Raw genomic sequence first — 17,498 nt, 5'->3', positions numbered from 1 at the left:
GCCAAAGCCTGGGTGTGAGGGAGTCTCTGACAATGCTGTGTGCCTTCCTGAGGCAGCGGGAGGTGTAGGCAGAATCAATGGGAGGGTGGCAAGCTTGTGTGACGCATTGGTGTGAGTTCACCACACTCTGCAGTTTCTTACGATCTTGGCCATACCAAGCTGTGATGCAGCCGGATAGGATGCTCTTTACGGCATATCTGTCGAAGTTTGTGAGAGTTGATGCAGACATGCCAAATTTCTTTAGCTTCCGTACGAAGTAGAGACGTTGTTGGGCTTTCTTGACTGTTGCATCAACGTGAGTGGCCCAGGACAGACTGTTAGTGATGGTTATCCATTTAGAAACCAGCTGATTTTCAAGAACATTGGTTTCGATCGAAATATAAACCGAGTGGTTCTGCAACATTCATCAATCTTTCATTGTACTCACTGATGCGCAATCAATTACACTCAAGACAAAGTGATTTTATAACTGACGGCTTTAATCTACTAGAACCTTTTCCCCAGCAGCTTCGATACAGAAAGTGAAGGCTGCTGGGACGGCACCATCTCTTATACCCCGCCTTCAGGGCGGAGCTACATAATACAGCCAATGGTAGACTCCTGGGTCTAACCAATGGTCATCAGCCTCTCAGATACCGCAATACCTGGTACTACCACACTCACAACAAGCAATATTACTCATTCTCTTCCTGGTAAAATCTCAACATGCCTTTGAAATTCCTTAACTCCCTTAGCCTTCTCCATCTTCTGAGATCGAAACCTCACGAGAACCCTCCTGATTAATCTTTTGCCGTAAAAGAAACGACTTGCGAGACAATAATTTCCCCAGCTCTTTGTGATGTTCATTGCTTCTGATCAGATACCCTGAAAAAAAAATTAATCTGCAGTTTGCTACTTAACGCCGCTTCGCTGTCCAAACAGGATTGTGGAAAAGGAAAGCATTAAAATGTAATCTATATGGTTCTGATCCCATGACCGCTATCATGTGATATTCCCTTCCTGGACTTCCAACTGGCAAACTTTATCTTCCCAAATGCAAATGAGCTTAGTTCTCCCTTAACTTGCGGGCCCTGTTTAATTCCTTTCTCTTTGACTCAACCTTGCTTACCACCTTGCTTCTGCAACTTAGCTCCCTGCTCACTGGCTGCCCTGTCGTTTGAGTCTCAGCCTGGCTAGCCCTCCAGCCTGGCCATCAAGTTTGGGCCCCGCAGTTTAGGGTGACTGTTCTGTGTTGTGGGAGGCCTTCCTTTTTTGGGTGAGAGGCTAAGAGGCCTTGGCTACCAAATTAGGGAGATGTGAAGAATAATCCGCTGGTTCAAACCAAGAAAACCATCATAGTTATTCTGGTGACCTGAAGAGTGGTTATCGTTTAGTGTACAACACAAAGGGCGAAATTCTCCGGAAACGGCGCGATGTCCGCCGACTGGCGCCCAAAACGGTGCAAATCAGACGGGCATCGCGCCACCCCAAAGGTGCGGAATGTTCCGCATCTTTGGGGGCCGAGCCCCAACATTGAGGGGCTAGGCCGGCGCCGGACGAATTTCCGCCCCGCCAGCTGGCGGAAAAGGCCTTTGGTGCCCCGCCAGCTGGCGCGGAAATGACAACTCCGGGTGGCGCATGCGCGGGAGCGTTAGCGGCCGCTGACAGCATTCCCGCGCATGCAGACCGTGGCGGAGGCGGAAGGGAAAGAGTGCCCCCACGGCACAGGCCCGCCCGCGGATCGGTGGGCCCCGATCGCGGGCCAGGCCACCGTGGGGGCACCCCCCGGGGCCTGTTCGCCCCCCCTACGCCCCCAGGACCCTGGAGCCCGCCCGCGCCGCCTTGTCCCGCCGGTAAGGTAGGTGGTTTAATTTACGCCGGCGGGACAGGCATTTTAGCGGCGGGACTTCGGCCCATCCGGGCCGGAGAATCGCTCGGGGGGGCCCGCTAACCGGCGCGGCGCGATTCCCACCCTCGCCGAATCTCCGGTGCCGGAGACTTCGGCAACCGGCGGGGGCGGGATTCACGCCAGCCCCCGGCGATTCTCCGACCCGGCGGGGGGTCGGAGAATCTCGCCCAAAGTATTTCACAACTGAGGGTGGCACGGTAGCACAGTGGGTAGCACTTGTTGCTTCACAGCTCCAGGGTCCCAGGTTCGATTCCTGGCTTGAGTCACTGTCTGTGCGGAGTCTGAGTATTCTCCCCGTGTCTGCGTGGGTTTCCTCCGGGTGCTCCGGTTTCCTCCCACAAATCCTGAAAGACGTGCTTGTTAGATGAATTGGATATTCTGAATTCTCCCTCAGTGTACCCGAACAGGCGCCGGAATGTGGTGACTAGGCGATTTTCACAGTAACTTCATTGCAGTGTTAATGTAAGCCTACTTGTTATATTTTATTTACTATTTATTTTAAGTGCTCATTTGTTGTTATGTGCGAATGTCCCAAAAACAGCTAGGAGATCGGTGGCCATTTTTAATAGCGTGGACCACACTTGTAGCATATTTTGTTTTTTTAATATATGTCTGTGCGGAGTCTGCACGTTCTCCCTGTGTCTGCGTGGGTTTCCTCCGGGTGCTCCGGTTTCCTCCCACAGTCCAAAGATTTGCAGGTTAGGTGGATTGGCCATGATAAATTGCCCTTCGTGTCCAAAATTGCCCTTAGTGTTGGGTGGGGTTACTGGGTTATGGGCATAAGGTGGAGGTGTTGACCTTGGGTACGGTGCTCTTTCCAAGAGCCGGTGCAGACTCGATGGGCTGAATGGCCTCCTTCTGCACTGTAATTTCCATGATAAATGATTTTCCAACTTCTCTTTATCTTTTCTTCCAAAACTCCCCTCCTTGGCCTTGCTTCCAAGTTGGAAAACGTACAACTGGAACAACAACAACCAATTACTCTCTTTCTCTTTGATATTTGTCCCAATAAATTATTTTTGTGAGCTTTTAAAGTAAAGAGATCTGGGGTGAAAGGAGAAAAATATTACGATGTCACTGTTTGAAAGTTAGGGGCGGCCCATTGAAGGTAGAGATCAGGGGCGAAATTCTCCCCCAACGGCGCGATGTCCGCTGACTGGCGCCAAAGACGGCGCCAATCAGACGGGCATCGCGCCGGCCCAAAGGTGCGGAATGCTCCGCATCTTTGGCGGCCTAGCCCCAACATTGAGGGGCTAGGCCGACGCCGGAGGGATTTCCGCCCCGCCAGCTGGCGGAAATGGCGTTTGTTGCCCCGCCAGCTGGCGCGGAAATGCGGCGCATGCGCGGGAGCGTCAGCGGCCGCTGACAGTTTCCCGGCGCATGCGCGGGAGCTTCAGCGGCCGCTGAAAGTTTCCCGCGCATGCGCAGTAGGGAGAGTCTCTTCCGCCTCCGCCATGGTGGAGGCCGTTGCGGAGGCGGAAGGGAAAGAGTGCCCCCACGGCACAGGCCCGCCCGCGGATCGGTGGGCCCCGATCGCGGGCCAGGCCACCGTGGGGGCACCCCCCGGTGTCAAATCGCCCCGCGCCCCCCCCCAGGACCCTGGAGCCCGCCCACGCCGCCTGGTCCCGCCGGTAAATACCAGGTTTGATTTACGCCGGCGGGACAGGCAATTTCTGGGCGGGACTTCGGCCCATCCGGGCCGGAGAATTGAACGGGGGGTCCCGCCAACCGGCGCGGCCCGATTCCCGCCCCCGCCCAATCTCCGGTACCGGAGACTTCGGCGGGGGCGGGATTCACGGCGGCCAACGGCCATTCTCCGACCTGGAGGGGGGGTCGGAGAATGACGCCCCAGGAGATTTTTTATCTCAGTCTTTGGAACTCCCTTCCTCCAAAAGGCAATGGAAGCAAAGTCTTTCATAGAAACATAGAAAAGTTCCAGCACAGAAGGAGGCCATTCGGCCCACCTTGTCCATGCCAGCCCGAGGACACCTATGTGCCCTTTCTAATTCCACCTTCCTGCCAGCCCATAGCTCAGTAGCTTAGAGCACAAGGTGCAGATCCAGGTACCTTTTAACAGAGTTTAGGATCTCTGCCTCCACCACCAACTCAGGCAACGAATCCCAGACTCCCACTAGCCTCTGCGTAAAAAGGTTCTTCCTCATGATCCCTCTACACCTTCTGCCACTTATCTTGAATCTATGTCCCCTGGTTCTAGAATTCTCCACCAAGGGAAATAATTTCAGCCTGTCCACCCTGGCTCTTCCCCTCATAATTTTGTACACTTCCGTTAAGCCACCCCTCAGCCTTCTTTATTCCAAGGAAAATAACCCCAACCTATCCGCGGTAGCTCAGTAGTTAGCACTGTTGCTTCACAGTGCCAGGGACCCGAGTTCGATTCCTGGCTTGGGTCACTGTCTGTGTGTAGTCTGCACGTTCTCCCCGTGTCTGCGTGGGTTTCCTCCGGGTGCTCCGGTTTCCTCCCACAAGTCCCGAAAGACGTGCTGCTAGAGAATTAGGTCATTTGGACATTTTGAATTCTCCCTCTGTGTACCTGAACAGGTGGCTGAGTGTGGTGACTAGGGGATTTTCACAGTAACTTCATTGCAGTGTTACTGTAAGCCTACTTGTGACAAAGATTCTTAATTCTTAATTTCTTCTAAAGGAGCCTGTAGCGCACAAAGACTCCGAGAGACGAATAGAGTGAAGTCGATGAGGCTTTATTAAGCGTGACTGTTCCCCCGCAGTTCAGTAGTAGACTTCCTGCGGGGGAGGACTCCTGGTTCTTATACTCCGCCTTCAGGGCGGAGCTAGAGGTCAACGGCCAACCAGGACCCGGGATCTGTCAGCCAATGACATCACTGCTTCACAGTCCCACATGACCCCTAATGCATACTACCACATTCACCCCTTGTTAAAAATGAACCCGGCGGGGTGATGCTTCGCATGGTGGTAAGGGTTTACAAGGCTGGTCCTGGGAGGAAAACTTTCGCATGTTATTACAGTATGTACAAGGTTTTTTGTTTCAAACTATTTACAGTAATCGTCAGGAGAAAAAGACAAAATGTTCTCGTTAAAAGTCCACATGTTGTAGTGTTAGATCGACGCCACGAGTCGGTCGGGCGGTCTGGTCGTCCGTGTCGATCGCCTCGGCCCCGGTGGTGGTGGTGGTGCTTGTTCCGGTGTTGTCGTCTCCGGGAGCCTTACGGTTTCAGCTTGGGCTTCACTCCTGGTCGGGCCTGGGAGGAGGACCGATCCTCCTGGGAAGGCAGCGGTCGCGGGGTGCGGCGGTGGCAGGAAGGGGGTGATTGGTGTCGGGGGGGTGTGTGTGTTGCCGGCGGGCGCCAGATCTCGCAGGGAGACCGTGTCCTGTCGGCCGTCGGGGTACTCCACGTAAGCGTACTGCGGGTTCGCGTGAAGGAGGTGAACCCTTTCGACCAACGGGTCCGACTTGTGCGCCCGCACATGTTTTCGGAGCAAGATGGGTCCTGGGGCCGCCAGCCAGGTCGGCAGCGACGTTCCAGAGGAGGACTTCCTGGGGAAGACCAGGAGGCGCTCATGAGGCGTTTGGTTAGTGCTAGTACACAGTAGTGACCGGATGGAGTGGAGGGCGTCCGGGAGGACCTCCTGCCACCGTGAAACCGGGAGGTCCCTGGACCGTAGGGCCAGTAGGACGGTCTTCCAGACCGTGCCGTTCTCCCTCTCTACTTGCCCGTTCCCCCGGGGGTTGTAGCTGGTCGTCCTGCTCGAGGCTATACCGTTGCTGAGCAGGAACTGGCGCAGCTCGTCACTCATGAAGGAGGACCCCCTGTCGCTGTGGACGTATGCGGGGCAACCGAACAGTGTGAATATGGTGTTCAGGGCTTTAATGACTGTGGCCGCGGTCATGTCAGGGCAGGGGATGGCGAATGGGAAGCGGGAGTACTCGTCCACCACATTTAGGAAGTATGTGTTGCGGTCGGTGGAGGGGAGGGGTCCTTTGAAATCCAGACTAAGGCGTTCAAAGGGGCGGGAAGCCTTAATCAGGTGCGCACCATCCGGCCTGAAAAAATGTGGTTTGCACTCTGCGCAGATGTGGCAGTTCCTTGTGACTGTACGGACCTCCTCCAAAGAGTATGGGAGGTTGCGGGACTTAATAAAGTGGTAGAACCGAGTGACCCCCGGGTGGCAGAGGTCCTCGTGGAGGGTTTGAAGGCGGTTAATTTGTGCATTGGCACATGTGCCGCGGGATAGGGCATCGGACTGCTCGTTCAGCTTTCCGGGACGATACAAGATCTCGTAGTTGAAGGTGGAGAGCTCGATCCTCCACCTTAAGATCTTGTCGTTTTTGATTTTGCCCCGCTGTGCATTATCGAACATGAAGGCTACCGACCGTTGGTCCGTGAGGAGAGTGAATCTCCTGCCGGCCAGGTAATGCCTCCAATGTCGCACAGCTTCCACTATGGCTTGGGCTTTCTTTTCCACTGAGGAGTGGCGGATTTCTGAAGCGTGGAGGGTTCGGGAGAAAAAGGCCACGGGTCTGCCCGCTTGATTAAGGGTGGCCGCTAGAGCTACGTCGGAGGCGTCGCTCGCGACCTGGAAGGGGAGGGACTCGTCAATGGCGCGCATCGTGGCCTTTGCGATATCCGCTTTGATGCGGCTGAAGGCCTGGCAAGCCTCTGTCGACAGAGGGAAGGTCGTGGTCTGTATTAGGGGGCGGGCCTTGTCTGCATACTGGGGGACCCACTGGGCGTAGTATGAAAAGAACCCCAAGCAGCGTTTCAGGGCTCTTGGGCAGTGCGGGAGGGGAAATTCCATGAGGGAGCGCATACGTTCGGGGTCGGGGCCTATTATCCCATTGCGCACTACGTAGCCCAGGATGGCTAGCCGGTTGGTGCTAAAAACGCACTTGTCCTCGTTGTACGTGAGGTTCAAGGCTTTAGCGGTCTGGAGGAATTTTTGGAGGTTGGCGTCGTGGTCCTGCTGATCGTGGCCGCAGATGGTTACATTGTCGAGATACGGGAACGTGGCCCGCAACCCGTGTTGATCAACCATTCGGTCCATCTCTCGTTGGAAGACCGAGACCCCGTTTGTGACGCCAAATGGGACCCTTAGGAAATGGTATAATCGCCCGTCTGCCTCGAAGGCTGTGTACTTGCGGTCACTTGGGCGGATGGGGAGCTAATGGTAGGCGGACTTGAGGTCCACGGTGGAGAAGACCTTATATTGGGCAATCCGATTGACCATGTCGGATATGCGGGGGAGAGGGTACGCGTCTAGTTGTGTGTACCTGTTGATGGTCTGGCTATAGTCTATGACCATCCTTTGCTTCTCCCCTGTCTTTACTACTACCACCTGTGCTCTCCAGGGACTATTGCTGGCCTGGATTATGCCTTCCTTCAGTAGCCGCTGGACTTCGGACCGAATGAAGGTCCGGTCCTGGGCGCTGTATCATCTGCTCCTAGTGGCGACGGGTTTGCAATCCGGGGTGAGGTTTGCAAACAAGGATGGGGGCTGAACCTTGAGTTGGGGGCTGAACCTTGAGGGTTGCGAGGCCGCAGATAGTGAGTGGGGGTATTGGGCCGCCGAATTTGAAGGTTAGGCTCTGTAGATTGCACTGGAAGTCTAATCCCAGTAATGTGGGGGCGCAGAGTTGGGGAAGGACGTAGAGCCTGTAGTTTTTGAACTCCCTCCCTTGCACCGTTAGGGTAACTATGCAGAAGCCTTTGATCTGTACGGAGTGGGATCCTGCAGCTAGGGAAATCTTTTGTGCGCTGGGACAGATGGTCAAAGAACAGCGTCTTACCATGTCGGGGTGGATAAAGCTCTCCGTGCTCCCGGAGTCGACCAGGCATGGTGTCTCGTGCCCGTTTATCAGCACCGTTGTCGTCGCCGTCTGGAGCGTCCGGGGCCGTGCTTGGTCCAGCGTCATTGAAGCCAGCCGTGGTTGTAATGGTTGAGCGTCTTCTTCGAACCCCGTGGAGCCGTCGGCGCTGGGGTCCGTTGTTGCCGTCCAAGATGGCGTCGGGGGTGAACAAGATGGCTGCCCCCATGCATCGCACATGGCTGGGGGGTCACAAGATTGCGGCGGGGATGGACAAAATGGCCACCCCCATGCGTCGTACAGGTCTGGGGTGGTCCAAGATGGCGGCGCCCCTCCTCCCCTCGTGGTGGCCGGGACCCAAAATGGCGGCGCCTGCGGGTCGCACATGGGGCGCTGGGGGGGTTGGGGAGCGTTAGGAACACGCAGGACTCCCTCTTCTCTGGGGACAGCGGTGGCCGGGACCCAAAGTGGTAGCGCAAGCGGGTCATACATGGGGCGCGGGGGGGGGGGGGTTGGGGGGGGGGGGTTGGGAGCGTAAAAGGCGTGCAGGGCTCCCTGTTCTCCGGGGAGAGCGGTGGTCGGGACCCAAGGTGGTTGCGCCTGCGGGTCGTACATGGGGCGCTGGGGGGGTTGGGGAGCGTAAAAGGCGTGCAGGGCTCCCTGTTCTCCTGGGACCGCGGCGACCTCCCGGGACCGGCACACAGCCGCGAAATGGCCCTTTTTCCCGCAGCTCTTACAGATCGCTGCGCGGGCCGGGCAGCGCTGCCGGGGGTGTTTCGCCTGGCCGCAGAAATAGCAGCGGGCTCCCCCGGTGCGACTTGGCGTTTGAACCGCGCAAGCCTGTGGGGTGTCCGGGGGGGGGTGGGTTTGTCGCGACGGGCGCGTACGGAGCCCAATGGGCTGCCGCGCGGTCGGGGCCGTAGGCGCGGGTGTTTTGCGCGGCCACGTCTAGGGAGGCTGCTAGGGCCCGTGCCTCAGAGAGTCCTAGCGACTCTTTTTCTAAAAGTCTTTGGCGGATTTGGGAGGAGTTCATACCTGCCACAAAAGCATCGCGCATTAACATGTCCGTGTGTTCATTTGCGTTCACCGGCGGGCAGCTGCAGGCCCGTCCCAAAATTAGTAGCGCGGCGTAGAATTCATCTATCGATTCTCCGGGACTTTGCCGTCTCGTTGCGAGTTGATAGCGAGCGTAGATCTGGTTTACTGGGCGAACATAGAGACTTTTTGGTGCTGCGAACGCCGTCTGGAAATCCTCTGCGACTTCGATGAAAGAGAAAATCTCCGTGCTTAACCTCGAGTGCAGGACCTGTAGTTTTTGGTCTTCTGTGACCCGGCCGGGGGCCGTTCTGAGGTAGGCCTCGAAACAAGTCTGCCAGTGTTTAAAAACTGCTGCTGCGTTCACTGCGTGGGGGCTGATCCTCAGGCATTCCAGGATGATCCTGAGCTCCATAGTCCTTTAGTCACGCTTAATAAATTGTAGCGCACAAAGACTCCGAGAGACGAATAGAGTGAAGTCGATGAGGCTTTATTAAGCGTGACTGTTCCCCCGCAGCTCAGTAGTAGACTGCCTGCGGGGGAGGACTCCTGGTTCTTATACTCCGCCTTCAGGGCGGAGCTAGAGGTCAACGGCCAACCAGGACCCGGGACCTGTCAGCCAATGACATCACGGCTTCACAGTCCCACATGACCCCTAATGCATACTACCACAGAGCCTCTGACCCAAACAATAGCCCCTGAAAACCAATAAATAACCCTCACGAAAATCAGAAATAGTAGCCCACGAGAAAATTTCAAGTAGAGACCTTGAAAAATACAATTATTTTGACCCCTGCTTCGGGACATCCTGCGAATGTTTTTTTTTAAATTCTTTGATGGAATGGGAGCATGGCTGACAAGACCTATGTTGCTCATTCCGAATTACCCTTGAACTGAGTGGTTTGCTCAGAGGTCAACCGTGTTGCTGTGTGGGTCTGGTGTTACATGTAGGTCAGACCAGGTAACAATGGCAGATTTCCTTCCCTAAAGGACATTAATGAACCAGGTGGGTTATTATAACAACCCTTGACAGTTCCATGGCCACCATTACTTTTTAAAGATAAATTTAGAGTACCAAATTGTTTTTTTTCCAATTCAGGGGCAATTTAGCGTGGCCAATCCACCTACCCTGCACATCGTTTTGGGTTGTGGTGATGAGACCCACGCAGACATGGGGAGGATGTGCAAACTCCACATGGACAGTGACCCGGGGCCGGGATCGAACCCGGGTCCTCAACGGCGTGAGGCAGCAGTGCTAACCGCTAAATTGGCCCTTAATTCGAAAAAAATAATTGGGTACTCTAAATTTATTTTTTAAAAAAAGAAAGGCAGACGGCCTATCGAATGAAATAAGTGAAGAAGGAAGAAAGAAGCTTTGAAGGAAATGGAAGCTTTAACGCTGCAGACGATTAAAATTAAAGTGATGCTGAGCGCCGTGAAGTGTGCAGAAGCCAACGTTTGTGCGCTTATCTGTGCCACCGGTCCATCAAATGCTGATGGTAGTGTTATGGACCAGGGTTTAGAAAACTCCAAAGTATATCATGGCGTTCACCTGACCCACGACTTTTCATAATTTTGGTTATGGGGAGCACAAGAGTCCACTCTCCAGGTGTTATGCAACAGCGACCTTGGACGAGATTCTCCGGTATCCAGCGGGCGAGCCCTACCGGCACCGAGGAGTGGCGTGAACCACTCCGGCGTCGGGCTGCCCGCAAGGTGTAGAACCTTCTGCACCTTCAGGGGCTAGGCCGGCGCTGGAGTGATTGGCACTGCGCCAACCGGCGCCGAAGGGCCTCCGCTGGCCGGCGTGAGTTGGCCCATGCGCAGGAGCGGCAGCGTGTTCCCAGAACCACTGGCGTGATTCCTGCGCATGCGCAGTGGGTTTCTTCTCCGCGCCGGCCGCTGTAAAGCTCTGCCATGGCCGGCGCGGAGGGAAAGAGTGCCCCCACGGCACAGGCCCGCCTGCAGACCAGTGGGCCCCGATCGCGGGCCAGGCCACCGTGGGGGCCCCCATGGGGCCAGATCCCCCCCCGCGCCCCACCGAGGACTCCGCAGGCCGCCCGCAGAGCCAGGTCCTGCCGGTAAGAACCCTGTGTAATTTACGCCGGCAGGACAGGCCGAATACGGGTGGCTGCCCGGCCCATCGCGGAGCGGAGAATCGCCGGGGGGCCGCTCGGGGCGGCGGGTTGGGATTCAGGCCACCCCCCCCCCCCCCCCCGCCGGCAATTCTCTAGCCCGGCGGGGGGGGGTCGGAGAATCCCGCCCCTTAAGTATTTTTGAAACAAAACAATGTTTATTCTATGAACCCAGTTAACAGTTTGTAAACACGCAGTAAACATCTTATAAACCACCAACACACGTAACCCCCAGATGCAATATTCTATCGGTAACCCTTAATACCTTTCCGAGCAACCTTTCCAGAAGTTAACCCCTTTTTTAAACAAAGAGAGCAGGTTTAAATTCTCTACAGAAACAGGTAATACTTTGCAATCATCAAGTGAGCTGAAGACATTCGTGAGCTTGTGGAGAGAAAGATCATTACACGTCTGCTTGCTTTGAATACAGCTCTCCAACTCTAAAAACAAAACCAAAAACAGAGCCACAAAGCAGCTTTTCAGCTCAAAACGAAGGTAAAAAGCCAGAAAGACAGCCCAGCTCCAGCCACAGACTGACATCACTGCAGCTATTTGATAAACTCCCATTTCGTAAAGGTACATCCACCTGACAATAGAGTCACGGAGGAACCGCTGACCTGGGCACCCTGCCCTTCTAACTGAAAGAAAATGGGGAGGACCTGAACAATGAAGAAATGTTTTATCCCTTATGTGCAAAACTGAAAAATTCCAAAGCTAAATATTCTCTACGTGGTGAACTGGGTTGATTCCTGATTTCTCTTTTCACTTGTCTCTGGATGTTCTTATGAGAGAGCTTTTTAGAAAATAATCTTTCCAATTTTCTCACCCCATAAAGCCTTGTACCAAAGTATTCCTCTTGTGCCATCTGCTACAATACCCAATCAATAAAACATTGGCCCGAATTCTCCGGCTGTTGGAATTCGCTTTTCCCGATGGCAGCGCACTCCCGCCCGTGGGTTTCCCCGTGACATGGGGTAGCTCCATTGGCAAATCCCGTTGACAAGCGGTGGGAAGCCAGGATCCCGCCCCCAGCGAACGGTGCGCCAGCGGGCAACACGTGGCCGGGGGGGCCCGGAGAACCCCGCCCAATGTATGCCAACCTTGACCGTGAATACCAATTGGCTTTGCATGACCGATAATAATGTGATGATAGTAGCTTACATCTTCACGTGTTCATGTCAGAGGTCACTGGATAGTGATCAGGGACGCACGAAAGTAATTGCAGCATCCAATCCCAAGTTAATGACACAACTGAGATGAGCTAACTGCGTGAAATTGGGAATCAAACCTTTCTTCTCGCTAAGCTGGGCCTTCAAGGGAGTTTTCAAACTTGAATTGACTGATATTTACCTCAGTAAGAAGTCTTACAACACCAGGTTAAAGTCCAACATTCAGCATAGGTGACGCGGCCGGCGCCGCATAACGGGCGTCATCCGCGCATGCGCGGGTTGGCCGGCGCCAACCCGCACATGCGTGGTTGCCGTCTTCTCTAAGTCCGCCCCGCAAGAAGATGGAGGCGGATCATGCGGGGCCGCGGAAGGAAGGAGATCCTCCTTCAGAGAGGACGGCCCGACGATCGGTGGGCACCGATCGCGGGCCACCCCACATTCCAGGTAAAGCCCGGTGCAGGATCCCCCCTCGCTCCCCCACAGGCCGCCCCCCCCCCCAGCGTTCATGCACCACCCACGACTGCAGCGACCAAGTGTGGACGGCGCCGGGGGGAACCCGCCGTTTTGGCCTGGCCGCTTGGCCCATCCGGGCCACAGAATAACGGGGGTGCCGGAGAATCGCCATTTTCAGTGTGTCTGCGGCCCGCGAAACTCGACCGGGCCATTCCCGCCGCTTGGGAGAATCGCGGGAGGGCGTCGGACCGGCGTCCCCGGAAATTTTGGCGGCCCAGGCGATTCTCCCAACCGGCATGGGAGTGGAGACTCGCGCCCAGTGGTTCAAAACAAACCTGTTGGACTTTAACCGGGTGTTGTAAGACTTCTTACTGTGCTCACCCCAGTCCAACGCCGGCATCTCCACATCATGATATTTATCTCAATAGTTCCAATGTGAGCAGTCGGTAGCTTCTTTGGAACAACAGGGGGCGACATTCTCCGACCCCCCGCGCCAATTCTCGCCCACGTAAATCCCGTCCCAGAGGACTGGAGAATCACGCATGCTTGGCGAATCCAATTTGATCTACTTGCATCCTCCCGCTGGCATGGGGCGCGAACCTCGGTGCCACCGCCAGTGAGGGACTGGTGCATCGGGTTTTTGTATTTGGACAACACTGGATTCTCCGATGCACCGGGAATTCTGCTACTGGCAGCAGAGAATCCAGCCCAACATCTTTTTTAGAGGATTTTGACATGGTAGAAGCTAACACAATGGGCGGGATTCTTCGGATACCGGCAGGGCGGGCATCTCCGGCGGGAAGGAGCGGCGTGAACCACTCCAGCGTCGGGCCACCTCGAAGGTGCGCAATCGTCCGCACCTTCAGGGGTTAGGCCGGCGCCGGTATGGTTTGCGCCATGCCGGCCGGCGCAGAAGGGGAGTTGGCACATGCGCGGGAGCGCCAGCGTGTGCTGGCATCATCCCAGCGCATGCGCAGGGAGGTTCATCTCCGCGCCGGCCACCGCAGACCGGTACACCAACGGCGCGGAGGAATAGAGTGCGCCCACGGATTGGTGGGCCTCGGTCGCGGGCCAGGCCACCGTGGGTGCTCCCCCCGGGGCCAGATCCCCCCCCCCCCCCCGAGGACGCCGGAAGCCGCCCGCAGAGCCAGGTCCCGCCGGTCAGTACCAGCTCTAATGTACGCCGGCGGGACCGGCCTAAAATGGGCGGCCGCTCAGCCCATCGCGGGCCGGGGAATTCGGGTGCCCCCGGGGCCCATAGCGTCACGCCGGTCCTCGCCATTCTTCCGAGGTGGGCGGCGCGATTCACGTCAGCGGGATTTGGGGGGGGCCGGAGAATTCGGCAGCTGGCGGGGGCAGGTTCACGCCGACCCCCCCCCCCCCCGGCGATTCTCCGACCCGGCAGGGGGTCGGAAAATCCCGCCCAATGTCCTGGCTGTAGAACCAGGGGTAAGGTAATTGTAGCATCCAAGCTAATGACTCAACTGAGATGAGCTAACTATGTGGACTTGGCAAGATAAGGATCAGAAACTCTTTCTGATACCCAAACACATACAGGGTGTACATTATTCAGCACTGCCGGCACTGCTTTAGAAAGTCACCCGTAAATATCACCAAATAAGTAGCCCAATTTTTTACATTGAGAGGACAAGAGAGGGCTGATTTTCTACATCTTGTCTGCCAGCTTCTGAAGACCCGCGCCGGTCACTTTTGTGCTTGAAGGTAGCTTCCAGGGTAGTTCCAGATTACACTTTTTGCTACTAAATTGCAGGTCAACCCTTTCTGCTTGCTGAGCTACAGTATTTTATTTGCATGTGGGGCCATTTGCATGGGAGTTTTCAAAGTGAATTTGACTGATGTTTGCCTCAGCAATTCCAATGAGAGCAGTCGGAAGTTTCTCAGGGACCTTAGATGAGTCAGATTTTATGAACAGGAAAGCATATTTAACAAGTGTGTTAAATAGAGGACTTTCTGGCCCCACGGCAGTGGGTGTCTTCACCGCAGATGCTGTGGAGCACCTCCGATATAAACTTCCTGCAATTACCCTCAGTGTCTACCACAGGAAAGTAGCACCAAGAGAAAGTGGGCCCCTTCGGGTCAGAAAGTTTGCCAAGTGTCTGCAGACAGCCTCCTTAAATCTCTAATAAGGCTAGGATAAAACATCTTTGCCATAAAGGTATGACGGAACTTGGAGCACATGCATATATGGATGAAGGATTAAAGAAAAGAGTGGTATTTATGTAGCATCTTACGCATCCACCACATCTCAAAGGATCGTGGAATCCCTGCAGTGCGGAAGGATCATCGAGTTGCACTGACCCCCTGAAAGAGCACCCGACCCAGGCCCGTTCCCCTCCCTATCCCCATAAGCACACCTAACCTTCGGACACTAAGGTGCAATTTAGCATGGCCAATCCCCCAACCTGCATATCTTTGGACTGTGGGAGGAAACCAGAGTACCCGGAGGAAACCCACGCAGACACGGGGAGATGGTGCAAACTCCACACAGTCACCCAAGGCCAGAATCGATCCCGGTTCCCTGGTGCTATGAGGCAGCAGTGCTAAGCACTGTGCTGCCGCGCCACCCTATCTGATATGATAACCCTCAACTCCAGTTTCTTGCCTTATCCCCATAACCCTTGATTCTATTACTGATTACCAGGGAATACCAGGGCCCTTTGTTAAGTGGGGATGCAAACACTGCATACAGAGGAATAGAGACACGCATTAACAAGTTATGTGAGGCGGCTTTTGTTTCAACCGGAGCTATTTGCTTAATCTGTACAGGCGGAAACACATTGTTCTGCATCTGTATCTAACTAGCCTCGCCATTGTAGGTGCTAAAATCAAACCGCAACAATGCTTTGGTGAGACCACACCTTGTCTGACGTGACCAGTTATAGTTATTGAAGAACAAAGTGAATATTCACAACCCAGAGATGGTGGTGGGGGTGAGACAAGAGTGTTCCCAAGCATTAAAGCACTGGATTATGAGGCAGCTCTGAAGGGGTTTCGACTTTCCATTGTGTTAAGCCTGCAACAACAGAAATACCTAAGATGGTGAATGTTACAGAAGGGATAAAACCGAGCCATTACGTCAAGGTAAAGCATGAAAGCAATGGGACAGAGATTCAAACCAGCGAAATATAAATAATAATAATCTTTATTGTCACAAGTGGACTTACATTAACGCTGCAGTGAAGTTACTGTGAAAAGCCCCTAGTCACCACACTCCGGCGCCTGTTCGGGTACACAGAGGGAGAATTCAGAATGTCCGATTCACCTAACAAGCACGTCTTTCGGGACTTGCGGGCGGAAACCGGAGCCCCCGGAGGAAACCCACGCGGACACGGGGAGAATGTGCAGACTCCGCACAGACAGTGACCCAAGCCGGGAATCGAACCCGGGACCCTGGCGCTGTGAAGCAACAGTGCTAACCACTGCGCTACCGGATAAATGTAGGATTGATGAGGGGATTCTGAGGGGAGTGGAAGCAAAAGCTAATGGAGTCGCTTAACGATGGGGGAGTGTGGGTTGGACCTGGATGGATGTGGTAGGGTGGGTTTAATCAACTTTGCCATTCTCATCTATCTTCTGATCTCAAGTTTGCTTTTAAGGTTAAAGTGCGAAGTTTCTCTGTGAGATTAACAACTTGTCATGTCTCTTATAGGGTTCATACCTGGAAATCAAAAAACAAATGGACAAGTTGGACCCGCTGGCTCACCCATTGCTGCAATGGTATCACACTATTAGTGTGTGTTTGTGTACTGCCTTTTGATATTGCACGCATAGTTGCTTCATGTCTTTTTACACTTATCCAATGCATGCTATCTAATTGTTTGTTGGACAGGAGGATTGAACGGCTGGCCACTCACAATTAATGTATCAAAAACGAAAGGGAAATGTGCCAAGTCACATTATCAATCTTCATAGAATCCCTACAGTGCAGGAGGAGGCCATTCGGCCCATCGGGTCTGCACCGATCCTCAAAGAACACTCTACCTAGACCCACTCCCACCCCCCACCCTGCTCTATCCCCGTAACCCCGTGCATCGATCATGGCCAATCCACCTAATCGGTACATGGTGTGGACACTAAGGGGCAATTTTATTATGGCCAATCAACCTACCCTGCCCACCTTTGGGCTGAGGGGGGAAAGAGGGGCACTCGGAGGAAACCCACGCAGGCACAGGGAGGATGTGCAAACTCCACACGGCCACCCAAGGTTGGAATCGTACCCGGGTCCCTGGCAGCAGTGCTAACCAGTTGGTGCAGATTAATTGGTGGTGAGCACCTTTCTCGGACCTAATGAAAGATCCATCAGAACCTGTTTGCGGGCTGCTTTTAACTAACTATTTGAAGCTTAAATCAGGGAAATATTGGAGAACCGATAAGGCTCAGCAAGAATACAAATATTGCACCAATAACAAATTGAATTGATAGAGAGCCTTAACTCAACAGAATGGCCCAAGTATTCTAAAGGAGTATGGCAAAGCCAGATAAGGAGATATTAGAGAAGGCAAAAGATTGGTGCTTTAAAGAAGGGACAACCATTAGAGAGGGGAGAGGTTTGGGGGGGGGGGCACTTCACAGCTTAATGCCTCGGCAGCTGGGGGCCAATGCTGGCGAGGTTAATCTCAGGAGTGACCAGCTGGAGGGGCGCTGATATCTCAGAGGGTTTGTGCAACTGGGGGAGACTAGAGGAAGGGAAGAGTGAGGGATATTGAAACGAGGATCTGAATTTTAAAATTCCGCCAGCGAGGCCAGCGGTAATTAATGGGTGAGGAGGGGGGCTTGGGGTGAGTTAGGACACGGGCAGCAGTTTTCGAAAGTCTTAAGTCTTGGGGAAGGTACATAGAACATAGAACATAGAAAATACAGCACAGAACAGGCCCTTCGGCCCACGATGTTGTGCCGAACCTTTGTCCTAGGTAGAATTTGGGAAGTCGGCCAGGAAAGCGATGAGACAGGTTTAGAGCGAGGAAGGCAAGGTTAAGTGTTACAGCAGCAGATGGAAT

The 17,498-nt window shown here is 54.3% G+C and overlaps 1 protein-coding gene across 14 annotated transcripts in view; it reads left to right on the top strand.

Annotated features, from left to right (window-relative positions):
* Positions 1 to 17,498, top strand: part of LOC140404399 (protein mono-ADP-ribosyltransferase PARP6) — a 142,176-nt gene that overhangs the window by 98,468 nt on the left and 26,210 nt on the right. For all 14 annotated transcript variants that reach the window (XR_011938499.1, XR_011938500.1, XR_011938501.1 and 11 more), the window contains one exon: positions 16,151 to 16,218. Coding sequence is in view for 11 of the 14 variants with exons in the window: in XM_072492879.1 (XP_072348980.1) it covers positions 16,151 to 16,218 (68 nt within the window). In the remaining 3 variants the exon portion in view is untranslated. The remainder of the gene's footprint in view (positions 1 to 16,150; positions 16,219 to 17,498) is intronic.

The sequence above is a fragment of the Scyliorhinus torazame genome, chromosome 30 (genome assembly GCF_047496885.1).
Source record: "Scyliorhinus torazame isolate Kashiwa2021f chromosome 30, sScyTor2.1, whole genome shotgun sequence".
Taxonomy (NCBI): Eukaryota; Metazoa; Chordata; class Chondrichthyes; order Carcharhiniformes; family Scyliorhinidae; genus Scyliorhinus; species Scyliorhinus torazame.
Note: the sequence above shows the minus strand (reverse complement) of the source record. Positions and strands in the feature narration are given on the sequence as shown.